Source organism: Eutrema salsugineum, unplaced genomic scaffold (genome assembly GCF_000478725.1).
Source record: "Eutrema salsugineum unplaced genomic scaffold, Eutsalg1_0 scaffold_6, whole genome shotgun sequence".
NCBI lineage: Eukaryota > Viridiplantae > Streptophyta > Magnoliopsida > Brassicales > Brassicaceae > Eutrema > Eutrema salsugineum.
The window spans coordinates 4,119,171-4,146,062 of record NW_006256547.1 but is presented as its reverse complement, the minus strand read 5'-3'; the positions used below and the strand labels follow the sequence as shown (position 1 = coordinate 4,146,062).

At 36.1% G+C, this 26,892-nt stretch overlaps 6 protein-coding genes, 1 long non-coding RNA gene and 3 other non-coding genes across 10 annotated transcripts; 9 read left to right on the top strand and 1 right to left on the bottom strand.

Moving 5' to 3' along the window:
- The first annotated feature begins 1,642 nt into the window (after nucleotides 1-1,642).
- LOC112083377 lies at nucleotides 1,643-2,569 on the top strand. Its single transcript, XM_024151066.1, has one exon. It carries the CDS (start codon nucleotides 1,643-1,645, stop codon nucleotides 2,567-2,569), a length of 927 nt encoding a protein of 308 aa, XP_024006834.1.
- A 3,605-nt stretch (nucleotides 2,570-6,174) lies between these two features.
- LOC18011787 lies at nucleotides 6,175-8,401 on the top strand. The gene is made up of 7 exons (XM_006394883.2): nucleotides 6,175-6,718; nucleotides 6,792-6,860; nucleotides 6,946-7,088; nucleotides 7,348-7,418; nucleotides 7,517-7,612; nucleotides 7,845-7,937; nucleotides 8,047-8,401. Exons 1-7 carry the CDS (start codon nucleotides 6,278-6,280, stop codon nucleotides 8,127-8,129), a joined length of 996 nt encoding a protein of 331 aa, XP_006394945.1. The 5' UTR covers nucleotides 6,175-6,277; the 3' UTR covers nucleotides 8,130-8,401.
- A 189-nt stretch (nucleotides 8,402-8,590) lies between these two features.
- Nucleotides 8,591-8,662, bottom strand: TRNAE-UUC. The gene has a single exon. It is a non-coding gene; the product is annotated as a tRNA-Glu (tRNA).
- A 1,899-nt stretch (nucleotides 8,663-10,561) lies between these two features.
- On the top strand, nucleotides 10,562-11,905 carry LOC18011785. Its single transcript, XR_002897685.1, has 4 exons — nucleotides 10,562-10,778; nucleotides 10,878-10,987; nucleotides 11,168-11,200; nucleotides 11,592-11,905. It is a non-coding gene; the product is annotated as an uncharacterized LOC18011785 (long non-coding RNA).
- An 860-nt stretch (nucleotides 11,906-12,765) lies between these two features.
- Nucleotides 12,766-15,715, top strand: LOC18011642 (heparan-alpha-glucosaminide N-acetyltransferase). Its single transcript, XM_024151901.1, has 13 exons — nucleotides 12,766-13,028; nucleotides 13,121-13,258; nucleotides 13,404-13,485; nucleotides 13,579-13,655; nucleotides 13,745-13,860; nucleotides 13,954-14,071; nucleotides 14,169-14,285; nucleotides 14,477-14,568; nucleotides 14,648-14,714; nucleotides 14,814-14,895; nucleotides 14,976-15,067; nucleotides 15,144-15,287; nucleotides 15,394-15,715. The coding sequence occupies exons 1-13, from the start codon at nucleotides 12,903-12,905 to the stop codon at nucleotides 15,538-15,540; spliced, it is 1,398 nt and encodes a 465-aa protein (XP_024007669.1). The 5' UTR covers nucleotides 12,766-12,902; the 3' UTR covers nucleotides 15,541-15,715.
- Nucleotides 15,716-15,876: 161 nt separating this feature from the next.
- LOC18011641 (replication factor C subunit 3) lies at nucleotides 15,877-19,081 on the top strand. The gene is made up of 11 exons (XM_006394880.2): nucleotides 15,877-16,103; nucleotides 16,205-16,315; nucleotides 16,495-16,527; nucleotides 16,869-17,037; nucleotides 17,438-17,619; nucleotides 17,936-18,072; nucleotides 18,174-18,272; nucleotides 18,358-18,427; nucleotides 18,517-18,591; nucleotides 18,720-18,765; nucleotides 18,877-19,081. The coding sequence occupies exons 1-11, from the start codon at nucleotides 16,020-16,022 to the stop codon at nucleotides 18,933-18,935; spliced, it is 1,065 nt and encodes a 354-aa protein (XP_006394942.1). The 5' UTR covers nucleotides 15,877-16,019; the 3' UTR covers nucleotides 18,936-19,081.
- A 652-nt stretch (nucleotides 19,082-19,733) lies between these two features.
- LOC18011609 lies at nucleotides 19,734-21,283 on the top strand. Its single transcript, XM_006394879.2, has 3 exons — nucleotides 19,734-19,942; nucleotides 20,314-20,404; nucleotides 20,950-21,283. The coding sequence occupies exons 1-3, from the start codon at nucleotides 19,873-19,875 to the stop codon at nucleotides 21,077-21,079; spliced, it is 291 nt and encodes a 96-aa protein (XP_006394941.1). The 5' UTR covers nucleotides 19,734-19,872; the 3' UTR covers nucleotides 21,080-21,283.
- A 385-nt stretch (nucleotides 21,284-21,668) lies between these two features.
- On the top strand, nucleotides 21,669-21,832 carry LOC112083677. Its single transcript, XR_002897813.1, has one exon. It is a non-coding gene; the product is annotated as a U1 spliceosomal RNA (small nuclear RNA).
- Nucleotides 21,833-22,093: 261 nt separating this feature from the next.
- Nucleotides 22,094-22,244, top strand: LOC112083583. The gene has a single exon (XR_002897719.1). It is a non-coding gene; the product is annotated as a U4 spliceosomal RNA (small nuclear RNA).
- Nucleotides 22,245-23,630: 1,386 nt separating this feature from the next.
- Nucleotides 23,631-24,850, top strand: LOC18011608 (60S ribosomal protein L22-3). Its single transcript, XM_006394878.2, has 3 exons — nucleotides 23,631-23,766; nucleotides 24,060-24,297; nucleotides 24,503-24,850. Exons 2-3 carry the CDS (start codon nucleotides 24,068-24,070, stop codon nucleotides 24,645-24,647), a joined length of 375 nt encoding a protein of 124 aa, XP_006394940.1. The 5' UTR covers nucleotides 23,631-23,766; nucleotides 24,060-24,067; the 3' UTR covers nucleotides 24,648-24,850.
- The last annotated feature ends 2,042 nt before the right edge of the window (nucleotides 24,851-26,892 follow it).

Genomic DNA, 26,892 nt, shown 5'->3' with positions numbered 1-26,892 from the left:
TGGTTCCGTTTATCAGGTAAACATGAGGCCATCACACCCTACCACACAAGATCGGGTCACGTTAATTATGTTTTCCATTAAAAAATACTTCTTCTAACTTATTCTTCAGAATAAGTGTCTTTTAAAGTAAGTAAACCATAAGTGTTTTAAAAATTTTCAATCTAAATTTTACTATGAGAATGATTAAATCACCTCAATATATAATTAATTGATCAGAACTGATTTTTTTTTTGTTACATATGGACTATTATTTATTATAATTTATGAATACAATTATATAGACAATTTTACAACATATATTTATATTTGTTACAAATATCCACTGTTCTACCTACACTATGCTTGCAATGAACAGATGCAATTAGAATTCAAGTTGCAAAACCGTTTTTGAGGACAAATATAAGAATCCATTTAAATTATTCTTTAATTAGCGTGTAAAATGTCAAAAAGTATACTTGGCCTACATTTTGTATGATCATGTCACTTATTATTAAGAAATGAATAAAATGTTAAAAAGAAAAACAATAATATCGGTACGTGAATGGTAGCAATCAAAAGCAACGCGAACAACGTAAACATCGACATGTGGAAGTGGAGAGTATATAGCTTGGAAGCAAGCGAAGGGTGCTCAAGAATCCAAAATTCTTGGAGTCAGATAGTATCCAACAAGAACCCCTGAGAAACGTGCATGGTGATATTTCTAATTTTCGAAGTTTAGACTTAGGATGGTGTTGCTCAATAGATTTTCAGAGATAATTTAATTCTGATGGCCGCCCAAAAAAAAAAAAGAGAAAGAGTTATGGAGCTTGCAGTGACTTATTGCAATTTACTTGGGTAAAAAAAAAAACGAAGAAGAAGTTCGCATTTTACTTGTCTTGAAACCGCGAAGAAGGTTAAACTATAAATCTCGTATTTTTGAAAAAAAAAACTTATGATTTTTATGGATTCACCACCTTCTCGGCTATTAACATATATGTATATAGCTAGTTTACTATGGTTAAGCTTCCCTTTACTTAATCGGTTGTATATATATATGTAACACACTCTTTTACAGAATTAATGACAGAATTAATTCACTTCTCTCTCTAGTTAATATGGTATCAGAGCAGTGCATTTTCTCTCTCTTCCGCTTAACAGAATTTATCGTCTTCTTCGTCGAGATTTTTCGTTTCGAAGCTTGATTTCATCTTCATTTGAGCTTAGAATTCTTCGATTGAGATCAAATTCGTCTCCGATGAGTGCTTCCCTGAATGATTTGTACTCAATCTTTTTCGCGAATATCATTTTCATCTTATTCATGAATCTTCAAGCAGCGATTACATTGATCGTTGTATCTCTTCTTTCCTTCTTTGTTTGACCTAGTTTGCTACTGATCTTCTTCATTCTCAGTACTTACATCTTCTTTGTGTTCGTTTCACATCGAATCGTTCATTTTCTTGATTCCTCGCACAGTGCGATGGCTTCACATCCGAATCAATCCAATGGATCTTTACATCCGAATCAATCCGGTGAATCTTTACATAATACTGATCAATATGAAAATCCGTATTATCTTCATAGCTCAGATCATGCCGGACTCGTTCTTGTATCAGATCGACTTACTAATGGTGCCGATTTTCATTCCTGGAGGCGATCCGTAAAAATGGCGCTCAATGTTCGAAACAAACTGGGATTCATTGATGGTACTATTCCGAAACCAGCAGATGGACATCGCGATTCGGGATCTTGGTCCCGTTGCAATGATATGGTAGCCACATGGCTCATGAATTCTGTCTCTAAGAAGATTGGTCAAAGCCTTTTGTTCATCTCTACAGCTTCAGGTATTTGGAAAAATCTCTCTTCTCGATTCAAGCAAGATGATGCTCCTAGAATCTTTGAGATTGAACAAAGGCTTAGCAATATCCAACAAGGTTCTATGGATGTTAGCTCGTATTACACTGAATTGGTGACTCTATGGGAAGAATATAGAAATTATGTTGAGATTCCGGTTTGCACTTGTGGAAGGTGTGAGTGTAATGCAGCAACTCTATGGGAAGAACTGCAGCAACGAAGCAGAGTTACAAAGTTCTTGATGGGACTTAATGAATCTTATGAGTCCATTCGTCGTCATATCCTGGTTCTCAAACCAATACCATCCATTGAAGATGCTTACAACATGGTGGCACAAGATGAAAGGCAGAAGATGATGAAACCATCGAAGCCTGATAATGTTGTTTTCCAGAGTTCTGGTCCTCAGTTCTCACAGGAAGCTTCTGAACAATTGGATTATGCTGCATATGCTATTCAAAATGGTTATAGGCCAAAAGCGAGACCTGTTTGTACTCATTGTGGACAGACATGGCATATTGTTCAGAAATGTTTCAAGTTACATGGGTATCCTCCTGGCTACATACCTGGTTACAAAAGCCAAGGCCAACGAGCTCTAACTCCAACTCAGAATCAGTTTCAACCAAGAGGACAATTTCCCAACAATTTTCAACCTCGAGGAAAGTTTGATAGTCAACGACCACAAGTTGTGGCCAACGTGATGAATGACTCATATCCATATGTACCACAGTCGCCTTCATAGGCTATGAATCTGGACTTCAGCAATATGAACACGGATCAGGTTCAGTCTTTCATACAATAGCTGAGTGCTCATGTCAATGTTACAGAGAAGCCAGAGAGTCATTCATCAAATACAACAACAACTGCAAGCATTACCGAACATGGTGTGATGGCAGCGCAGTCATCGTCTGGTATCATTCCTTTTCCCTCTAGTTCATTGAGATTTGAGAATGATAGACTGACATTTCAACATAAATGCCTATCCACACTTCATAAAACTTTACCTCCTGGTTCTTGGATAGTTGACAGCGGTGCCACTTGTCATGTATGTTTTGATTTGGCATTATTTAGTGAAATTGTGATAGTTTCTGGAGTAACCGTATCATTACCAAATGGTTCTAGAGAAGAGATTACACACACAGGCACAATACATTTGTCATCATCATTAGTACTGCATAACGTTTTACATGTTCCCTCATTCAAGTTCAATCTCTTATCCGTTAGCAGTTTACTCCAACATGATCATTGTTCTGCACATTTTTATGTTGATTCTTGTTTCATTCAGGAGTCTATTCAGGGCTTGATGATTGGTAAAGGAAATCTTATTCACAATCTATACATTTTACAGCTTGACAGTCCTGAATCGTCTCCGTTATTCACTGCTTCTTTGGTTCTTGATGGACATCTTTGGCATCAACGGCTTGGCCACCCGTCATCTGAAAAGTTAGCACATTTGTCTAGTCTCTTACCTGCTTATAAACATAGTAAGTCTTCTGAGTCACATTGTCATGTATGTCCTTTGGCTAAACAAAAAAGATTACCTTTTGAGTCACATAATCATTTGTCTAGTTCTCCCTTTGATTTACTTCATCTCGATGTTTGGGGTCCATTTTCTATAGAGTCTGTTGAAGGTTTTAAATACTTCTTAACGATAGTTGATGATTGTACTCGTGTCACTTGGATTTTTTTAATGAAATACAAAAGTGAAGTTTCTCAGAAATTCTCAACTTTTCTTACTCATATTCGTACTCAATACAATGCTGTTGTGAAAGCCATACGAACAGATAATGCTCCTGAACTTGCTTTTCATGATTTAGTTCGTCATCATGGTTTTGTTCACCAGTTTTCTTGTGCATATACCCCTCAACAGAACTCGGTAGTTGAACGCAAGCATCAACACTTGTTAAACGTTGCTAGATCACTTCTGTTTCAGTCCAAAATACCTCTTGTTTACTGGAGTTCATGCATTTTGACTGCTGTGTTCTTAATCAACCGTTTGCCATCACTTGTTCTACAAAATAAATCACCTTATGAAACATTGCTCAAAAAGGTTCCTGACTATTCTTTCTTGCGTTCGTTTGGGTGTTTGTGTTATGTTTCCACATTGCAAAAGGATAGGAACAAGTTTAGTGCACGAGCAGATAAGTGTGTATTCTTAGGTTATTCTACAGGTTATAAAGGATATAAAGTCTTGCATCTGGACAACAATTTGATATCTGTGTCTCGGAATGTGATTTTTCATGAAAATATATTCCCTTTTGCATCTACAGAGGTCAATTCTGAAAATATATTTCATGATACCATCTTACCGTTACCAGTTCCTGCTGCATTGAATAACATTGTTTCTACTCCTCATGCATCATCTGATACATCTGTTACACATCATATTGGTTCACCACCCATTATTCCACCTCATGCATCATCTGCATCACAATCTCTCTCTAGCAACTCAGGAACCACCTCTAATCGTGTTACTACAGAGACTGACATCATTTCACTACCTAATGCTCGACCAAAACGTCAAACAAAGGTACCAAGTTACTTGTCTAATTACCATTGCTCTCTCACCCAAACTTCTACTCCTTTCCCTTTCTACAAAGGTTTTAACGACACCATATCCTATCTCTTCAGTCCTCTCTTACTCAAACTTAAACCCCCTATATCAGTCTATTGTTCTCTCATTCTCTTTGGATACAGAGCCTAAAAATTTTAAACAGGCGATGGCTTCTAAAGAATGGACAGATGCTTGTAATCTGGAGTTACAAGCAATGGAGATAAATAGAACTTGGAGTGTTGAAAGCCTGCCTCCTGGAAAGAATGTTGTCGGGTGTAAGTGGGTCTTCACTATAAAATACCATGCTGATGGTACGATTGAGAGATATAAGGCCCGTCTTGTTGCGAAAGGCTTTACTCAACAGGAAGGTATCGACTACTTCGACACATTCTCACCTGTAGCTCGTTTAGCGAGTGTCAAACTCATTCTTGGTCTCGCGGCACGACAAGACTGGAGTCTCACTCAGATGGACATCACTAATGCATTTCTGCATAGTGACCTTGAGGAAGAAATTTTTATGAGTCTACCTCAAGGGTACACACCAGCCTCAGGGACTCTTCCTCCGAATGCAGTCTGTCGATTACACAAGTCCATATATGGCTTAAAACAAGCCTCGCGCCAATGGTATAAATGTCTTTCTAAGGTTTTAACAGATGATGGTTTTGAACAGTCATACACGGATACATCCCTTCTTGTGAAACTACGAGGTACATCTTTCATAGCACTCTTAATCTATGTCGATGATATCCTCATAGCTAGCAATGATGATTCTGCTGTAGCATCTGTTAAGTTGACATTGGCGAAGCATTTTAAAACTAAGGATTTAGGCCCAGCTAGATTCTTTTTAGGTCTGGAAATAGCTAGGAATTCTACGGGTATATCAGTCTCTCAGAGAAAGTATTGTCTAAATCTTCTTGAAGACACTGGTTTACTGGGATGTAAGCCTCGATCTGTACCCATGGATCCAAAGGTAACCCTTAGTAGAGAAACTGGTACTCGTCTAGATGATGCTAAACCTTTCAGGGAATTGATTGGGAGACTTCAATACCTATGCATCACTAGACCGGATATCACTTTTGCGGTTCATCGTCTCAGCCAATTTCTCTCTTGCCCTACTGATATGCATCTCCAGGCTGCGTACAACATACTGCGTTACTTAAAGACTAGTCCTGGACAGGGTCTGTTTTACTCAGCTTCCACGGACCTGTGTCTAAACGGTTTTGCAGATGCTGATTGGGCTACTTGCCCGGATACAAGACGTTCAGTCACTGGTCTTTGTGTTTTCCTTGGCACGTCCCTCATTACATGGAAGTCCAAGAAGCAAGAAACAGTGGCTCGGAGTAGTACTGAAGCTGAATATCGTGGTTTGGCCGTTGCTACAGGGGAACTAAAATGGTTATATCAGTTGTTAACCGATCTTTATGTGCCTATCTTTACACAGACCAAATTGTTTTGTGATAGTAAGTCAGCAATGCATATAGCCAACAATCCAGTTTTCCATGAAATGACGAAACATGTGGAAGTGGATTGTCACACGACTAGAGATGAAGTGAAGAATGGTTTCTTGAAGCTTATACATATTTCTACAACGAATCAGCTTGCAGATATTCTAACAAAGCCTCTTCATCCAGGACCATTCCATTCACTCCTCAATCGTCTTTCACTTTCAAGCCTCTATACACCTTGTGATGATTCGGCTTGAGGGGAGCGTATTAACATATATATATATAGCTAGTTTACTATGGTTAAGCTTCCCTTTATTTAACCGGTTGTATATATATATATAACAATGACATAATTAATTCACTTCTCTCTCTAGTTAATATCGGCTTCTCCGATCTCTCCGATAAATGGAAGATAAACCAAAACCCATCACTATCAGAGGAGGACGCGACGATGGTGAATTCGTACACACCTCTTCGTTTCACCATTTTCATCTCCTTCTCCCTCGCAGCTGCTTCTTCCTTCAAGCTCTCCGCTTCCCATTCTCCGTCGTCGCTTCCGAAAGCCACCGCCGACGATCTTCTCTCTGTTCTAGGACCACCCTCCGCCGCATCGACCCTTAATCCTATCGTCTCTCGAGAAATCCGTTCTTGTCTCAAATTCCTCGTCCCTTTCAAACCGGATAAATCTGGACCCGAATCGGGACGATGCTCGCTCCGCACTGGACTCTGCTCGGGGAAAATTGACGCCGTTGAGAGGCGGAGCAAGTTCGAAGATGATAATTCTCTCGTCTGGTGGCCACCGGAGCCGATTCTCGAGCTTGCTCGTCTCGCTGTTGACTCCGGCGGCGATCCCGGCGCAATTCAGCGAACCCTCGATCCCGAAATGATCCCGGTTCGTCTGAGATTGACGCTTAATTTGGTTACTGTTCATCAGATAGTGTTGAATTGCTTAGGGTCTCGTGTAGGTTCCTGGTGTCCAAGGATCAAAATGTCAGCTCACAAGAACTCCGTATGGCCGTCACTTCATAGCAGAGGTAAAGCTATTCACAACGTTATGAGTGTTTTTCTATCTCAGAGTTTATGGTTTTAGTGATCTAATTGGTGATGCCATATGAACAGGAAGTGAACTCATATATCGAGTTCTTGTTTCGTCTAATTGAATCTAGGGGACCGAGTATCGGATTCAATGTTTCCTTGACTCGATATGATTTGTTCCATGGCCACTTATTCCTCGCTTCAGAATCTGGACGCCTTGGAATATTGTAAGTCCCCCTTGTCTTCTCATTATACACTAGGGTCTCTTGAAATAGTCCTATGACTCAATGAAACAAGGGTCATGTTCTGTTAGGAGTTGGTTTTGTGTATGAGAAGTATTCGTGTAAAGATTTGAGACCTTTGTTGCAATATTAGTTTCTAGGAAGATTATGATGACTGTTGGAAGAAATTTTGTAGATGGATTAAGTAGATATTAGCGAGTGTTGTTTGATCAGTATCTTTGGCTGATAGGAAAAAAAATGGCAGGTTTCATGCTAAAGAGTATCCAGCCTATGACAAGAAAGTGTTTCCTTACAACATGGGATATTGCCAGAGAGGTAATCTGTGCTCTTTTTGCAATTTCTTGAAACATAGAAATGGTCACAGAAATACTCTATCCTTCTTCAGTTAAATGATTGTATCTCCTTCCTGTTAGGATCTGATGTGAAGTATGACGATTCAATGAACTTGAGAAATATCCTCTGGCTTGCACCATTACCCAGCAAATCTACTCCAGGTTGGCTTGCTCCAGGTATCATTTCTGAGAGTAGTAAAAAAGGAAAATCAACCTTTCTTAATGATCTGAAAACTTTCAAGTTCCGCAAGAAAATCTTGTCCTTAACGACTTACGCCTAACATGTCTTTGATACAAACGCATCCAAGACTACTCTTGTTCATTTCAGAACTTTGTCTTGTGTTATGTTCATTTGAATTGAATCGCGAGAAGCAATTGTAATTTTACCTTTTCTTTGATTGATCCATAGGAGTACTTGTGGTGCTTGATGCGCATCCAGATGGAATCATATACCGAGATCTCATCCCTAACTATGTTAAGTTTGTAAGAACTATCTACGAAGGTTTGAACAACTCTCTAAGCCTTCTCTCATCTCACTCAAAATCTCTTTAATTTTTTTTTTATGATTTATTGATATTTTTTTTTTTGTTTTGTTTATCCTTTTCCACCAGATGATTTGGGAACTACTGCGGTTGATGTCAATTACTTGAATGTCGGAGCTCAAGAACCTGATTATCAGCTTTTCATTTGCTGAAACCATTTACACACATTCATCATAATTCTACAGACTACAGTTGTATATGATTGAGATTATATATGCTCAAGATTTAGTTAGTGGAGATGCTCGAGGTTCATGACTTTTGGAGTAAAATGCTAATTAGACTGGTGCGGAGTATCATTGGCCGCAAAATAGCTCTAACAATCTCTCAGGTGTCTGTATCAAGTGAAATGCATGAGGGTTTAAGCTTAAGTGGAAAGGTTTATGATTAGATTTTACATATCGCTTGGTTTTGATCCACATATTTTGTGTTGGCGTTACAAATTAATTAATTAATTGCTGAGGCGTTTAAACACTTCCATTAACGATTTCTAACGACTACGAAGTACGAACAGATATGAGTGGAATTGAAAATACGGTTTAAAATTTAAATTTAAAAAAGACTCCGATGCCGGGTGGAGTTGAAAATACGGTTTAAAATTTAAATTTTAAAAAGACTCCGATGCCGGGAATCGAACCCGGGTCTCCTGGGTGAAAGCCAGATATCCTAACCGCTGGACGACATCGGATTTTTGAGAGAGCGACAACTTAATTTAATATATATTCAGTACTAGTACGAGTACAAAAAATTGACCTGCAAACTGCCGACCGATTAGTTAGAAATCCCTCACTCCCTCGTCTTCAATCTCTTTAATTTGAAACTAAAAGTATTAAATAATTATTTACAGTTTACATGTTACAAAAATGACTGTTATCCTTATTATCTACTGAGATTTTTACGGTTGAAAAAATTTGACTACTTACTAACTTTGTGCAGTTTATAAAGAAAAAGTTTGATTATTGTATTGGTTTAACCAAAAAAAAGAAAAAAATTATAAATATAAATGAAATTTTAATCGGATTAAAAATCTGTCATATAAGTATATTGAGCTCTCAAATTAAAATAGAAAGAACAAAAAACAAAAAACAAATGTACGAATAACTCACATGTAACAATACGAAATAAAAGATTAAGTAACATAAATAAAATCATTTTTAACAAATATTTGAAATTATGAGTTTCTGTTTTTAACAAGCTAACTATATATACAATATGTGTACAATCTTGTGACGAAGATCATGAGAAGGATGGTGAAGAAAAAGGTGGAAATCGAGAATTTCTCAAAAAATGGCGAGGAGGAGAAAAAAAGAGGAATAAGAAGGTGGTGACTGCTGCAGAGAGGAAGAGTCAGAGGAAGCAGAGGAAGGAGAAGAAAAAGATCTGGAGTTGGGCACCAAAAATGATAAGCATTCCAAACCTCCAGTGAATCCTCCTTCGACCAAGCCCATGAAATGTGGCGGTAAATGTAACTAAAATATTCTCTCCGAGGAAGTGTTTGAGGAAGTGTCTTTAAAGTTATATTGTAAACTAAGCTAATGATAATGATGAAGTGACGAAATCCGAATGTTCAATCGAATTATATAAGTGAATTGGCTTGGGTCATGACCAATAAATATTAAAATTATGCCAGAAAAAAAATTAACCAAAATTAATATATCAAGGCGGTTTTATTACTAGAGTCTACCAACGAAAATATGATGGTCAGATGTTTTTTTTTTGTCGACTCGTTTTTTATTAAACGAAAGCCCAAATGGCATGAAAGTGATACAAATTAAGCCCATATAAGTAGGTCCAAAACAAAATTGAACAGATTACAACATTAAACATTTAAAAACACGTGTTCAAGAGAGAAAAACCCAGACCCACGTGGTATTAAAAGAAGAAGTTAAGGAATTCTGCCGGTTTACTCCACCACCGTCACAGATGAATCGCCGGTTTTCGCCTCCACGACAATCTTCTTCGCCAATTCAAGGCTTCGCGTATCACACCTACATCTTCCTTTGCAGAGCTCGCCGAGCAATTGATAACAGAGATCTCTAACTCCACCGAATTAGTGGAGCGCCAAACACCTTGTTAGATCTAGCGAACCAGACACAGACGCAAACACGCTCTACTAAGTCTGAAACTAAATCGATCCAAGGTATTCGCATATCTCGGTTGACAGCATACTGAAAAACTTCATCCGAACTGGTTCAATAGCCCATAAGGTGGTATGAAGATTTATACTTGTATGCAAGTAATCAAACGTCGATGAACATAGAACTCTGAACAATTTTTTGGGATTTGTCTCTTCGAAGAAGAGATATAGATCTTGCAAAAGGAGAAAAGGAAAACCAAAACAAGAAACTAAATTCGGATATCACTGAAACACTGAGTCCGAAAATCGGCAACTTAACACCGATTAATCGGAATTTACAACAAAAAAACTAAAGAAAGTTTAAAGATAGAAGTGAGAGAAGAGAGAGAAAGCTGATGGTCAGATAGTTTTAAAATTGAACGTGCGAATTTTATAAGCTTCTTCTATTAGTTTGTACTATTTATAACTAACTCTAACACTCTAACAGCAAGAGAGGGTTCGGTTTGCTAGGTTCCCATCGACGCGGGGAGAAAGAGCTAAAGACGTTTCACAAAGAAGCTCGAGAGGAGAGGAAGAGGAAGACGATTCACTTGTTTCCCGCCATTTTCACTGTCTTTCCCAAACCCCTCCGTTGGCGAGCAACATGTTGTGGGTCGACAAGTACAGGCCGAAATCGCTGGAAAAAGTCATCGTTCATGAGGATATCGCCCAAAATCTCAAGAAATTGGTATGCCTTTCGTTCGAGCCCTATGTCAATTTCTTCTCTTAAAATGTTTTTGGTGGTTTTCTGATGGGTTTAGGAGCTGATTTTTGATTCTCCCCGTAGGTTACCGAGCAAGATTGTCCGCATTTGCTCTTCTATGGGCCGTCAGGTTCGGGAAGAAAACCCTAATCGTGGCGCTTCTCAAGCAGATTTATGGTGCCAGTGCAGAGAAGGTATCCTTCTTTCCACTTTCTTTTTTGTTTACGGTATTACCAAAAAATGTCGACTTTGAACCCTAATGCGGTTGAGCAAAGTAAACTGTCTGTTTTAGCATGTTGAGATGTGGTTAAGTTATTTTTTTAAATCGAGGTTCATCTTCTGATTGCTATTTTTCTTTGATTTTCATTCTGCAGGTGAAAGTGGAGAACAGGGCATGGAAAATTGATGTGAGTTACACATGGTTTTTGTTTCAACTGCTTTTTTCTTTCTAAAGCTCACTCTGCTTGATATCCTTATTCGTTTTGTGCCCTTGTGTTTTTAGTAAATTGTGTTTCAGTATCTTCCTGTATTTGTGAGCGGAGAGATGTGAGTTTGTGTTTGTTATCATTTTCTTTTGGTGATCCATCTCAGTCAATTCTTCTTGTGAAGATAACAGCATTGTGATAACTGTCAGTTTTGTTGTCTCTAGTCTTTAGTATATTACTAAGCTGGACCCAGTGAAGTCTCGGGGGTTCTTCCTAGTTGCTCTAATAAAATGTTTTGCCTTTAATCGTTTTCTGCTTTCTTTTTTCTTTTAAAGTTTCTCCCTTTTTGTTATGTTAACGTTGAAAACTGCAGGCTGGGAGTAGAACTCTTGATCTGGAGCTCACTACATTATCAAGCACCAATCATGTGGAACTTACTCCAAGTGATGCGGGCTTTCAAGACAGATACATAGTTCAAGAGATCATTAAAGAAATGGCCAAGAACAGACCAATTGACACCAAAGGGAAGAAGGGATATAAGGTTAAGAATTAGCGTTCCCCCTGACTATTTCACTACATTATCATTAGTGGAGACATTTTATATGTTGAGGGCTCATAAAGTTCTTCGAAGCATCTTTTAAGAGTGAGACTTGGTCGACATTATAGTTCATAATATAGTTTTTTTTTTCATCGTCAATTAAATGCTTGTCTTAAGACTTCATGTTCAACTGAATTTCTTCACTAAACATCAGCAGACTTCTTCACAAGCAATTTTCGAAGCCATATCATAACACTTATTTGTCCATACCATAACCACCTTCATCCATTTTTCGAGATGTCACACAACACCTTATAACCATAATTTTCCCACATAAGTATGAGCGTTAGACCATAGCACTATATTCATTTGAATTTTGAACTCTAAAATGAATCTACAGACTCATCCAAATATCCAACTTTGAAATGAACCTGCAGAATCGAAAATCACATAAGAAAAAAAGAAAAGAGAAAGTGTCGGATGTGGCCAACAATTTTCTTAACGTTTATGTTTTGATCAAATATGATAAATTTCAAATAAAGTTTGAAGATGATGAGAGTATGAAAAAAAAAGAACACCTATTTTTTAAACTCTTTCTTTTTGCCATGTTAGTAGATTTTGCCAGTTAATACATGCTAATAATTTTCTCTAAAATTCATTCAACGAGCAATAACAAAATTGTTACTTTTATTCAAAGAACTTTCGATTATATTAGTTTTTTATATGCCCACTGTATACAAGTATATTTTTTTCGTTTTAATAATATTAATTTTCTCTATCTTTAATAATTTATCATCTGTAAATTTATCAAATCAACGAATGTTGATATTTTATATTTAAATCCATTCACAATAAAATAATTCGTGTTGGTAAAAGATGAAGTATTCAGTTAAAAGTCGACAAAAAAAGTATTCAGTTAAAAAAATGTATTCGTGCTAATATATATATATATATATATAAGCTGTTCACTCCTCTGTTCTAATTTTTTTTCGAATTCTTGGTAGACGATTTGGTTTCTGTCAGATGATAAACAATAAAAAATGATATCTACAATAAACATCTACAAAACGAAACCACTGATGTATGGATGTTCAAGAGCTCAACAGCTAAGTTGGAGAGTGATTAAAAAAAAAAACTCTGAAATCAATGGCGGAAATCAAACTAGCGGATATCAGTCACGATCAACGCCTCCTCGCACCGGAAGAAACTGCTTCCACTCCCGGCAAGAGACGCCTTGCTTCTCTCGACGTCTTTCGCGGCCTCACTGTCGCTGTATCTTTCTTCTCTCTCTTTCTCTCTACTTGTGCGAATTGATTTCGAAATTTCAAACTTTTGTAATTTCTACTGAAATTCTGAGTTTGCAGTTGATGATCCTCGTGGATGACGCCGGAGGAGACTGGCCAGCGATTGCTCACGCTCCCTGGGAAGGCTGCAATTTGGCTGATTTCGTTATGCCTTTCTTTTTGTTCATCGTCGGCGTCTCCGTCGCGCTTGCCTTCAAGGTTCTCTCGCCACTCATCTCCATTTCCGTTTATGCTCTAAATTATTCCAAAGCTGTCGAATAGAAATCAAATTACGCACTTGTTTTGCCTTCAATTTCCTTGTCTCATGGCTCAAACATGCACGCAAATTATGTATAATTTGCAGCGGATTTCGAACAAATTCGAAGCTTGTAAGAAGGTGGGTTTTAGGACCTGCAAGCTCCTCTTCTGGGGTCTTCTACTACAAGGTAATGTTCTTTATCCCTGTAACCTTGTAGCCTCGATCGTTGTTGTTCTTATTCGTAATGGATAATTGACTCTTCATTTCTTTGGCTGCGAAGGGGGTTTCTCTCATGCTCCTGACGAATTAGCCTATGGTGTTGATGTGACTATGATGAGGTTTTGTGGGATTCTCCAGGTTTTTGTCTCTGCCTCAAGATTCATTTTGTGTATATATATACTCACGGCCTAGAATGTTTTCAGAAATTTATTTCTGTTTTCATGTAGAGAATAGCTTTATCCTACTTGGTCGTAGCAATTGTGGAAATCTTCACAAAGGACTCACATGAGGAGGATTTGTCAACTGGGAGGTTCTCAATATTCAAGTTATATTATTGGCACTGGTAAACCTTGCATTTGAGTTATTCAGAATTATAAATTCATGAAAACGAGATCAATAGTTTTTCAGATTATTTATTAGTCTTGCACATTCACAGGATTGTGGGTGCATCAGTTCTTGTGATTTATCTGGCAACGATCTATGGAACTTATGTTCCTGACTGGGAATTCGTTGTCTATGATAAAGATAGCATTCTCTATGGGAAAATTCAATCTGTAAGTCTTCCGACGTTGCACTTTATGGCCATTTACTAAGTGTTGTGAAAACGTCTGTGATCAGATAGTATAAGAAATTCTGTGAATTCTTTACTAGGTATCATGTGGAGTGAGAAGAAAGCTAAACCCTTCTTGCAATGCTGTTGGATATGTTGACAGACAGGTTTTGGGGATCAATCACATGTATCACCATCCTGCGTGGAGACGATCCAAGGTTCAGTACCTAGTTTCCCTTTGTGCTAGCTTCCACAGACTGAGCATATTATAGCATTTTTTAGACTACGAAATGTTTTATGTCAATCATTAAGCGTTTCTGAGTTTTATGTCATAAAAGGAAGGGTCGATGAAATGATTTTATGTTTCGTGTCAATCGACTCAATCCTTATGTATTCTTTTGAGTTTTAGGCTTGCACCGATAAGTCCCCCTATGAAGGATCTTTACGCGAGGATGCACCGTCCTGGTGCCATGCTCCGTTTGAGCCCGAAGGAGTCCTAAGGTCTAATCTTGTCACTAACCGAGCATCATCATCCTCTTTTTCAGAAGTTTAATAACACTCAGAAACTTGTCTGATGCAGCTCCATATCCGCTATTCTCTCTACAATCATAGGAGTCCATTTTGGACATATTATCTTACACTTTAAGGTCAACTTATTGGATCAAACATAAGCCTCAAGCTCTTACAACATTATTACCGTTTTGTCTTATACAATAAGATCATCGCAACATTACCAAACTTTTCAGGGGCATTCAGCTCGGCTGAAACATTGGATCTCCACGGGTCTCGCTCTCCTCGCTCTCGGACTCACTCTACATTTCACCCACTGTGAGTAACACCTTGTCTTTGATCCAATTCAAAACATTCTTGTTTCTTTGGCATGTATTACAAGCTCAAAATCTTTGCAGTGATGCCTTTGAACAAACAACTCTACAGTTTCAGCTACATCTGCGTGACCTCCGGTGCAGCCGCGCTCGTCTTCACTGCCTTGTATTCTCTGGTAATTCTTGTTCCACTCTCATTGGCGACAAACTTTGCACAAAACAGATTTGTCTTTCCTTCTTTGGTTTTTGTAGGTGGATATATTGGAGTGGAAGCACATGTTTCTGCCTCTAAAATGGATAGGCATGAACGCAATGCTTGTCTACGTGATGGGAGCTGAAGGCATTTTGGCTGCTTTCTTCAACGGTTGGTACTATCGCCATCCACACAATACACTGGTAAAAAAACTGTTACTTACTTTACAATGGTTTTTTTTTGTTTTCTTAATGACCCATTTGAAGTTACTGACTAAACAGTGTTATAATAATATGATACCTGGTTCAGATAAATTGGATTCGGGAGCATGTTTTTATCAGAGTTTGGCATTCAAGAAGGGTTGGTGTCCTTATGTATGTCATTTTCGCCGAGATTCTCTTCTGGGGTTTGGTCGCTGGTGTTTTTCACAAATTCAAGATTTATTGGAAACTCTAAGCAGATCGTGAAATAACACACCCTTAACTCTATATGTATATATCTCTATGCGAAGTTGTAATAGTTAGGATATATATATGTATATCTTTTATTAGCCTTAGTTATAAAATATTCCATTGTTGATGATTAAAATCCAATTTAAATTTCTTATTCAAATTTAACATTTTCTTTGTTATTGTAAATCTAGATGTAAAGTTAATCCCTTAAAAATCAAGTATATAGTATGCAAGCTGGGTATTACTTAATTACAATTTACAGTATTACTATATGCCTAGTTGTCCATTTCTATATATGAACTACTCTAAGACTCTAATAGAACAAGAGGGTTCGGTTTGCTAGGTTCCCATCGACGCGGGGAGTTGTAAGCGAAGAAAGAGCTAAAGACGTATCACAAAGAAGCTGCCGAGGAAGAGCAAGACGATTCACTTCTTTCCCGCCATTTTCATTGTCTTCCTTAAACCCCTCCGTTGGTGAGCAACATGTTGTGGGTCGACAAGTACAGGCCGAAATCGCTGGACAAGGTCGTCGTTCATGAGGATATCGCCCAAAATCTCAAGAAATTGGTATGCCTTTTCTTCGAGCCCTAGGTCAATTTCTTATATTTTAGATGTTTATGGGGGTTTTTCTGATGAGTTGAGGAGCTGATTTTTGATTCTCCCCGTAGGTTACCGAGCAAGATTGTCCGCATTTGCTCTTCTATGGGCCGTCAGGTTCGGGTAAGAAAACCCTAATCGTGGCGCTTCTCAAGCAGATTTATGGTGCCAGTGCAGAGAAGGTATCCTTCTTTCCAGTTCTTTTTTAATGGTATTAACAAAAGATAACGACTTTGAACCCTAATGCTGTTGAGCAAAGTAAACTGCCTGTTTTTGCTTGTTGAGATGTGGTTAAGTAATTTTCTCTTGAAGTTGATGTTCATCTTCTGATTGCTATTTTTCTTAAATTTTCATTTTGCAGGTGAAAGTGGAGAACAGGGCATGGAAAATTGATGTGAGTTGCACATGGTTTTTGTTTCAATTGCGTTTTTCTTCTAAATTTCACTCTGCTTGATATCCAAATTCGTTTTATTCTCTTGTTTGGTTCAGTAAATCGTGTTTCAGTATCTTCTTGGACTTGTGAGCGGAGAGATTTGAGTTGTGTTTGCTATCAATTTCTTCTAGTGGTCATTCTCAGTCAATTCTTCTTTTAAAGATTGTGATAACTGTCAGTTTTGCTGGCTCTAGTCTTTAGTATATGAAACGTACTAAGCTAGACCAACTGAAGTCTTGGGGTCCTTCGTAGTTGCTCTAGTAAAATGTTTTACCTTTAATCATTACCTTGTAAAAATGCAGGCTGGGAGTAGAACTCTTGATCTGGAGCTTACTATATTATCAAGCACCAATCATGTGGAACTTACTCCAAGTGATGCAGGCTTTCAGGACAGATACATAGTTCAAGAGATCATTAAAGAAATGGCTAAGAACAGACCAATTGACACTAAAGGGAAGAAGGGATATAAGGGTAAGAATTAGTGTTCCGCCTGACTATTTCACTACATTATCATTAATGGAGACATTTTGGATGTTTAGGGCTCATAGTAGTTCTACGAAGAGTGAGACCTGACTTGGTCTTCATTACATAATTTTTTATTTCTTTTTCATCGTCAAATAAGTGCTTGCCTCAATTTCTAGATTTAAGGCTTCATGTTCACCTGAATGTGTTCATTATATATTTAGATGGTTCGATGTTCTCGGTTATCAACTTATCTCTCGTCTCTTAAATCGTTTCTAGGCTAAGTTTTGCCTCCATGCACTGCCCCAACCTCTTTTCACATATTGATGTTGGATGGTGGATGATATAGGCGAAAAGTACATGGCTTTTGCCTAAACGCATGATTTTGTGTTTTATTTGGTATTGGCAGTGTTGGTACTAAATGAAGTTGACAAGCTCTCCCGAGAAGCACAACATTCTCTGCGGAGAACAATGGAGAAATATAGCTCTTCTTGCCGTCTCATCTTATGCTGTAACAGTTCTTCAAAGGTTACAGAAGCCATTAAGTCTCGTTGTCTCAATGTGCGTATAAATGCACCTTCGAAGGAAGAGGTACAGAAGCTGTTCCTCTGTTTTGTAAATTAATCGCTCAAATAATCAGCCAGCCAAACTCTCTTTTAAGTGTTCATCGTAGGGGATATCTCGAATACATTTCGTTATTCCTTTACATCAACTCGATATAGAAATCAATTCTTGCATATTCACAAGTTTGATCCTGTGTTTTGAAAATATAAAATAAAGAATCTGTAGTTGCTATCAGGAAGATGACATAAGATTCTGTGTTAGCTTAATTTTGGCCTGTGTATATTTTCTTGCAAAACATGTATGTAACATTGTTATTTACGAAAATGTAACTTTCTGTTTCCAGATAGTGAAAGTGTTGGAGTTCATTGCAAAGAAAGAAAGTCTGCAACTACCCCAGGGTTTCGCTGCTCGTATTGCCGAGAAATCTAATCGCAGCCTTAGAAGAGCTATTTTGTCACTTGAGACTTGTCGTGTCCAAAAGTAAGCATCCTTAACGGTATCTATGCAGACAATTAATGAGTTTGATTGATTCTTTTTGTTGTTTCATGTTTTGAAAAATACTTAACATATTTTCTTTGTAGCTATCCGTTCACAGATAACCAAGTGATATCTCCCATGGATTGGGAAGAGTATGTTGCTGAAATAGCAACTGACATGATGAGGGAACAGAGCCCTAAAAGGTCAGACTTTAGTAAATCATTTAGCTTTACAATTTATAAAATTTAAACAATTCGTGATTTAATCATCTCTGGTGTGTTTCTTCAGTTTGTTTCAGGTGCGTGGGAAGGTATACGAGTTGCTAGTTAATTGCATTCCACCAGAAGTCATAATGAAGGTTTCAAACAAAATCCAATTCTATTTGCAATTAATTGATTTGCGTCCTTTTCGCTTTCCTTTTTTACTCATAGTTTATACATTTTCCAGAGACTTCTTCATGAATTGCTGAAGAAACTGGACTCGGAGCTAAAGCTTGAAGTCTGCCACTGGGCCGCATATTACGTAAGATTTTTTTGTGTACAGCCTGATGATTTTATTTCTCCTTACCATTATCTCAAAATATGTATTCTCTCATTATGTCTTTTGATTTGATGGCTTTCTTGATGATATGTCATTGGCCGTGAATGCAGGAACATCGGATGAGATTAGGTCAGAAAGCCATATTTCACATAGAAGGTATATAAACCCTTAAGTCGTTGCATTTGGCTCATATAGGTTACATTCAAAAATCGTCTTCTTACATTTTCATGGGTACTAACTATTATTGTTGTTGGTGTTACACTGCAGCATTTGTGGCCAAGTTTATGAGCATATACAAAAACTTCCTCATTTCAACATTTGGGTAGAGAAGGAAGGCTTCAAAACCAGGAGAAGAGGACAGACTTGTACTGTTTCTTTCTTTTCTTTAATCCGATGATGATCTGAGATTCTGAAATTAAGGTTTAGTAACTTGGATGTTTATTTTTTTTATCTGTTCCTCAACGTTTTAACTGTTTTAATTTCAATAACTATGGAAACGGTTTGTTCGTCGCAACATGAGACTAGCTAATTAAGATTTCACGTTAAAGATTATCAAAGTTTATAATAATTTAGGGTCTAAAATTATAATCTGAGGACATGAATTGAATTCAAAACTCAAATCCAAAAAAAAAACATGAAATCGAAATCAATGTGTATATCCGCTTTGGATGAATGAATTAATTTGGCTCTAATTAAGCAGTTTCTTGTTGGCTTTTATTAAAATGATTCACTATTTATTTAACGAATTGGTGGATCTGGCAACTCAATGCCAAATGTTTCAAATGGTTCCGCAATATCTAACTAAGGAAAAGAAACTTCCGTAGATTTGTACAGCGTTTGACGGTTTCACCTCCGCCCTTGGTATGAAGAACAATGGTTTTGACTTTTGAAAAATGATTCTTGTGTTGACCAACAGTCAGCCAAGTGTATACCAGTTTTTTCTTTTCTTTTCTTTAAACAATCTTTTTTTTTTTGGGATTCTGTTGTATCCATTTCGCAGAATTTGCGGTAACTAAACATTTTTTATAGAGGGAAATTATTCTATATACAGTATGTATGGGTTAATAAAAGAGAATGGGTTATTACAGTATATAAAAACACCTATGTGACTCGCGAATTTTGGCGCAAGTTAGCAAATTGGCTTTCTCTTCCTTTGATTTTTCCGCCTTGGTCGCTTTAAAACCACCAGCACCGCCAAACGCACTTTTTATTCTCTCCAAACTCTTATTTTTCCCCTTCTCCTTCCGGTTTTGTTTTCAACAAATGGCGGAATCACAGAAAAAATTTGCAGAAATCAGGGAATGGATCATAGACCACAAGCTTCGTACCGTTGGTAATAATCACTCTCCTTTTTTTATTCCGTTCTGGTCATCCTCGATATCAAATTTTCTTCGTTTTGGTGGATTAATAAAAGAATACGTTTCCTGAGATTATTCGCGTTGCTTCATCGTTATTATAGATCTGGGTTATGTCTTTTTTATCTGAACATATCCGAATTTTGGATTCTGGGTTATCTCAATTTTTGACCACTTTAGGGTTTTTCTTCCCCAAAATCAAATTTCCTCTTTGCTTCACACTTTTGTTGCTCATATGCTTATGATATTATTCGTCTCGGCGGTTTGCTAACATTCGAGATTAAGAATATGTTTGTATTTGTTCTGATATACATACTCCTTTTTTTTGTCTTAATTCGACTCTTCATAGGTTGTTTATGGCTTAGTGGCATCTCTGGTTCAATCGCCTATAACTGGTCAAAACCTGGTATGAAGACCAGTGTCAGAATCATCCACGCTAGGTAAATTCTCTAATCGACATTTTCCTACATTTTTCTTTTAATTTTGGGTTTGGTTAGATGATAGAAGATGTCAAAGTTGCATTATTCATTTGAAGAACCTGATTTTTAATCTCCTTATAATGGTGCAGCTAAGTAAATTAGTAATGTATTCTCGTGTAAGACATCAAATTAGGGATGGCATTAAAGATCTTTTTGCATAATAGCAAACTATTTCGATGTATGCTTGAGGAAGCATGAGCTTCTGTTATGGTTACTCTATATCTTTGTGTGTGGGCTTTAGATTCTCCATAAATGGCTTGTTCTCGTTGTTTCTTCATTTCTTCACCACTTAAATGTAGAATGCTCGTTCTGACAACATCTCCGTATGCGTGTGTTGTTTACTTGGATCCATATCTTAGAAAAAAATAGGGTGTTGGATGTATCATATAATGCACGATCATATTAGTGGGTGTCTTTTTAATTCTTCTTGGATTGTTTTCTTTTTTTGACCTTTACTATGCATGATGATGCTGATCTTCAATACTTCCTCACCATTATATTCTCAGGCTACACGCTCAGGCGCTGACATTAGCCGCTCTAGCTGGAGCAGCCGCAGTGGAGTACTATGATCACAAAACTGGAGCCACTGATCGCTACCCGAAGTTTCTGAAGCCTGAAAACTTGAATAAAGACTAGTGCTCTTAATCATGGCTGATGCCTATTCTGTTATTGTAGGCATATTATATAGCTCGTGAAAATTTTATGTTTCTGAAATTGTTATTTGGAAAGGATTTATTATGGGTTATATAAGCCCTACGACTCAGCAGATTGGTTGCACAATACGGGATGCGAAATTGTAAGAGATACGTACAGAATTTATATGAAATAAATTTTTACTAATGTTTTGGGTTTCTGAGACTGGTCATTTTGTTTTTTAGCTTGAATCCTGATTATATCTCGTATCCCAAATTCAGATTATTAGTGTGTCCCTCGTCGGATATTGTCAATGCAAGTAAAAACACGAATTAGATTCAATTCAATACCCTATTTTCTCTTTGTAAAGAACTGTGTTCTAGGTTCATTCTCTTTTCGAACTCTTAAAAAGTCTTCGTTTAACATATTCCACCAACTTTTATGCAACGTCAACTAGCTAATACACCAAACACTTAACTGGGCCTGTAACGTCTGGCCCATGAAAGTATTAAAAATATCCCACATCGGGTACACGTGAAAAGAATGGGTGAGGAAGCAGAGTATAAGAGAAGAAGAGAAGACAACGAGCAAATCACTTACCTGGACGGGGTCAACTCGTGATCAAGAAGACGAGTGGCCTAGGCTAGTGACTTCCATTGCACATATCGGAAGGGTGCTTAGCTTAAGGTCTTCCCAAGTGGAAGAGCCTACGTCATTATTTGTGGCAGAGGGGGCCTGCGTTCGCGCGGTCCCTACCATTCTACAGTTTTTAATCTTTTATGTTTCTGTCACGGAATGCTAATAAAGAAACTTAATAATTATTTAACTTTTATGTTTCTGTCACGGAATGCTAATAAAATGTTTTCTGGGCAAAATTTATTTCGTAAGTAAATCGACTGTATTAAGAAAAAAAATTGAAACACCATTCTGATTCAATTATCCCACATCGGAAGTATATAGCAAGTTGGTCGGATTTGTTTGGATATAAAATAAAGAGGCTTTCCTTCACTAAAACTCATCTTTGCGCTTGGGGCAATGACGCAGCTAATGAGGTACTAACCGAGGCGCGTCTATTGCTGGTTGAAAACTATTTCCAAACCCCCTCCTGGGCCTAAGCTTGTCTTGGGCCTTAGAGAATTTCTGGAAGGGCTCCCTTCGGGGTAAAGCCCTACAATATTTAGTTCAATTTTATCTATTATTAAAATAAAATTATTGTTTCGTACTGTCGATCAGACGGACATTTTAAAAATACTTTCTTTGGTGATATTAAATCACACAATGGACGAGCATCTTCCGCTGTAAATCCTCCTCATCATTTCGTTAATAAAAAACATACTCTCTCCGTTTCATAAAGAGTATCGTTTTACATACCTCTGTTTCATAAAGAGTATCGTTCTGACATTTTTTTTTTTTCAAAAAGAATGTTGTTTTATAATTTTAATGTAATTGTTGACATAAAATATTATTTTTAACCTCAATAAATTCAGAAAATTAATTATAAATATGATTCCAAAAGTCATTTTCTGCAAATTAATAAGAGTATAAGAAACATTTTATTTTATTTCTTAATTTATGTGAAAAATGTCAGAACGGCACTTTTTGTGAAACGGAAGAGTATAATTTTACCTATTTTTAATTATCCAAATGCTTGCAAAGCTAAATCGAAAGGTTAATAATACATACAAAGATGATAGAAAACATTGTCAGATATCTCAAATCAGAAATGGATACATACATAGAACTTGCAATCTTACAGCGGGACAGAAATGATATTATTTCATACAATATTTCGAATCAATCTTACAATTTTGCACATTTCCTATGATGGTTTAAAATAACTGATATTAATTATCTCATTAGAATCATAGAAATCAATTTTTGAAAGATCTCCTCCTTCTCACATGATAATCGAACATCAAGTACAATGTTTCACCTATGAAAAGACACGACCAATTTTTTTGGTGGATCTCGTTTCTATTTCCGAATTTCAACATTCAACCCATCTGAAAAAAAAAAAAAAAATTCTGAAATAAACATTTTCTACAATTATTCGTTTGGATCCAAATTTACATTTCAACAAGAAGCGAATAGATTCGGATTATCCATAATTCCTAACTACTCATTGGTTTATTACAAATTTTTTAAGTTATTCCAACATATTTAAAATTTTTGATTTTTTTTTCTTTTCTGAAGTTAGTGAAAGTTCCACGATTACATTAAATATTCATTTTGAAGTTGCCGCTTACTCAAAGATTTTAGTTATCCATATTTTAGAATCTATCCCATATTCTATTTGAAAAATCTTTGAGTAATACAGATATTATCATTACCCGCTATTTTCCTTCTCGATATACCCGAAATAAACACCTCAACATTCAGCAGCTAGATAAAAGTCGGACAAGACAGGCTTACAGCCCATTAAATTTCTTTTAGTGAATTACATATTGTAGTTTCTGAAACAAATCTTAAAGTTATGGGGTCTTTTCGATTAAACAAACGAACCGGGGTTACTTCTGTTATTTACTTCCACAAAATTATCGAAAAAAGAATAAAAAAAAAATCTGAACAACAAGAGCACCTTAAAAGCCTTAAAAACCCTAGACGCATTTTCTTCCTCTCTTTCAAGATCAAAACACGCCGTTCGTCGCTTATATTGTTCCATCCTCTAGAATTTTACTCGGCAGCTACAGGTAACTTATATCTTGAACAAACTTCCATAGAGTTGATTTGTGTTGTTGTGTGAAACTCTTTGATTCATCCATTGAGATTAAAAAATCACAAGGAAAAGAAGGATCGGTATTAGTTTATTTTCTCTAGTTGGTTTAGTTTTTTTGCTGCAAATGTAGTTGACGAACTTTAGCTCGATTTTATCATCTATAGAAAAATCGATTCTGGCTTGAGATGTAGATAGAATTTTACAGGTCTTTTTAGTATGAGTTTCATTGTTTAACATTAGCAATGGCCAATCTGTTTTGGATTGCAGAGGTGAAAATGAGTCGTGGAGGTGCAGCAGCTCCAAAGGGGAAGAAGAAGGGAGTTTCCTTCACCATTGATTGTTCGAAGCCTGTTGATGACAAGATCATGGAGATTGCTTCTTTAGAGAAGTTTCTTCAGGAGAGGATTAAGGTTGGTGGTAAAGCAGGTGCTCTTGGTGATTCTGTCTCCATAACTCGTGAGAAGAACAAGATTACCGTCACTTCTGATGGCCAATTCTCCAAGAGGTATAATCAAAACTAAACCAAATCGTCCAATTTTGTTTAACTTGTGTCTAGAATTGGTCTGTATGTAATTTGTAAGAATGGTTTTTGTTCATTGGTTTTGTGTTGCTGATAAGATCTTAGTTAAGTTTGAATCTCGAGGATATTGTTTGATTATGAGTTTAGGTAATCTCTGAAGTGTAATTTTTCTCTGTTTTGATACGTATAGATATCTCAAGTACTTGACAAAGAAGTACCTGAAGAAGCATAACGTGAGGGATTGGCTAAGAGTGATTGCAGCAAACAAGGACCGTAACCTCTATGAGTTGAGGTACTTCAACATCGCTGAGAACGAAGCAGAGGAAGAAGACTAAATCCATTAATTTTATGTTCCTCTCTTCCTGTTGGTTTTGTTTTGATTCTCTACAATTATCTCTGTTTTTTGTTTAGATACTTTTTAGTTTGATTGAAGTAATACTCTTTCTTTTGTTGTTGGGTTCTTGAGCTTTCTATGAAGTCTGTTTTCCCAGACAGTGTTTTCGATATAAACGAATGGAGATTGCGAATGATTCGTTTAGAATTTTGTCGAGTTGATGAAGATTAATCATAGTACAACGAGAAAGTATATACAATTTGGACTAATAAAGTTTCTAACGTCGTTGACGGTGGAGGAAAAATAAATTCGTATTCTTAAACCTTACACTTAGTTATTATCTTAGTTATTATCTGTGACTAGGTTTCATGAAGCATATTTAGTGCTTGTATCCAAACACTTATAAAGTTTTTTTTTATAATATTTTTATTTTATTTTATTTTTATATTTAATTTTCAAAAATTAGTTGTTAATTTAAATATTTTCAGATTTTCTAAATCTAGATCATCTTTAATTTAAATTTCAAATTATTAAAAATTTAATTAAATTTAGTTACAAAAATTTGCATTCAATTTAATTTAAATTCAAAAAATTCAAAAGAAGTTATAATTAAATTTTATTACGAAAATTTAGATAATAATTTTAATATTTTAGAATTTCTTAAATATAAGAAATATTTAATATTAAATTTTACATTTAAATAATATATTGTAAAAATGCATAGTAAATAAATATTTTATCGTATTTTATCATAAACAATCAGTCTAAAATATCAAATATTTGAGATTAATAAATATTTATATTATACAATAATATGATTGAGCTGATTAGAGTTATATAATAATTTTTTATTTAAAAAAAATAAATAACAAAAATAAATTATATCTAAACAAATAAATAAATGCAACTTATATTAGATATAAAAAATAAAACATTCCTATACGGACGCACAAAGTTAAAATGTAGTTGTTTTAATTAAATGGATTATCAAACACTCATTTAGTTATTTAGAACAGAACAAGACTTGTCCTGATTCCAAGAATAATGATGATATGGGCCGTATAATTTTTTTGGGCCTTGAAGAGATTATCTCACGGTAGACTCTAGGAACAGCTGCTTTTTGTAATTGTTATCTCAAGCACGTTGCCATATTTTATCAATGTTCAAAAAAAGAGGATTCGGATAGTCAACCAAAACCACGAGAGCCCCTTTTTTTTTTTAATAATGTTGATCTCATGTTTTTTGGTTAAAGATGTTGATCTCATATTTTATAACGAAATAATGTTGATCTCATAATCTTAAGAGTTTGATGGGTAATGGTACGACGTGTTCTATTTATTACCAGTCAATATTGTAATTGAACTGCCATTTATTGTCGTGTCTATACTCTACATTTCTTACCATATCATTATTGCTAATTTAATCATCAAAATGGATGTTGACCATTTAATTCTACCGTAAAACTGAGTCTAGCTCTATGCATCGACTAACTCTGTGTCAACAACCGCAGATATTTGAGATCCTTTCCACGACCTAAATTATGTTGAAGGGATATTTAGATGTTCCTGTACACAATATTTTTCTCTACATAAATTATCTACTATATTATGTTTGAAGAAAATATTACTCAAATAGATAGTATATTCTACCCAACCACACTACGTCAACTATTAACTAGCCAATTAGATTATTGTTCACTATCTGATCAGCGGTTTTTAGCTAATCGCCGGTTTCTATCAAAAGACAGAGATAATACGTTATGTATCAAACCGGCGGTTTACATACTGGATAGAGATGTGTAATCTTTAACAAAGAATGAACATTATACGGACAAAACGAATAGAATCTATTCAACTATTCATGTAAATACTATGATCAAGAGAAATTATAGTATTAACATTAGGAAAATGATAATGAATTTGGTAAACAGAATCATTTTTCAAATTAGTTATTACGGATAATTTGTTAAGGATTGTACCCTAACCACGTTATTAGTTGTAAATTTGGGTGTTGTGTGAGTATAGAAAATTAAATTAAAAAAAAAAGTTATTGAAAGGAGAGAGAGGGAGAGTGTTAAAAGCAAAGACGTCAGAGGGGGAAAACCCAAACCCATAAAACATGGGGGAACGATTCACTTCAATTTCGTCAGAAGTAAGTGACAGTGAACTGCAGAATCCTCCACTTTTCCCTTTTTCTTTTTCATAAATGAAAATCTTTTAATTTCACAAATATCTTTTTCACATATC

Coding starts and splice junctions, on each gene's coding strand:
- LOC112083377 (XM_024151066.1), top strand. CDS start 1,643: ATGGCGCTCAATGTTCGAAACAAACTGGGATTCATTGATGGTACTATT.
- LOC18011642 (XM_024151901.1), top strand. CDS start 12,903: ATGGCGGAAATCAAACTAGCGGATATCAGTCACGATCAACGCCTCCTC. Junction 13,861..13,953: donor AAGTTATATTATTGGCACTG/GTAAACCTTGCA, acceptor GCACATTCACAG/GATTGTGGGTGCATCAGTTC. Junction 15,068..15,143: donor TCACTGCCTTGTATTCTCTG/GTAATTCTTGTT, acceptor TGGTTTTTGTAG/GTGGATATATTGGAGTGGAA.
- LOC18011641 (XM_006394880.2), top strand. CDS start 16,020: ATGTTGTGGGTCGACAAGTACAGGCCGAAATCGCTGGACAAGGTCGTC. Junction 16,528..16,868: donor ACAGGGCATGGAAAATTGAT/GTGAGTTGCACA, acceptor GTAAAAATGCAG/GCTGGGAGTAGAACTCTTGA. Junction 18,592..18,719: donor GCCACTGGGCCGCATATTAC/GTAAGATTTTTT, acceptor CCGTGAATGCAG/GAACATCGGATGAGATTAGG.
- LOC18011609 (XM_006394879.2), top strand. CDS start 19,873: ATGGCGGAATCACAGAAAAAATTTGCAGAAATCAGGGAATGGATCATA. Junction 19,943..20,313: donor CCACAAGCTTCGTACCGTTG/GTAATAATCACT, acceptor GACTCTTCATAG/GTTGTTTATGGCTTAGTGGC. Junction 20,405..20,949: donor GTCAGAATCATCCACGCTAG/GTAAATTCTCTA, acceptor TTATATTCTCAG/GCTACACGCTCAGGCGCTGA.
- LOC18011608 (XM_006394878.2), top strand. CDS start 24,068: ATGAGTCGTGGAGGTGCAGCAGCTCCAAAGGGGAAGAAGAAGGGAGTT. Junction 24,298..24,502: donor GATGGCCAATTCTCCAAGAG/GTATAATCAAAA, acceptor TGATACGTATAG/ATATCTCAAGTACTTGACAA.
- LOC18011787 (XM_006394883.2), top strand. CDS start 6,278: ATGGTGAATTCGTACACACCTCTTCGTTTCACCATTTTCATCTCCTTC. Junction 6,719..6,791: donor TCGATCCCGAAATGATCCCG/GTTCGTCTGAGA, acceptor GGTCTCGTGTAG/GTTCCTGGTGTCCAAGGATC. Junction 7,419..7,516: donor CATGGGATATTGCCAGAGAG/GTAATCTGTGCT, acceptor CCTTCCTGTTAG/GATCTGATGTGAAGTATGAC.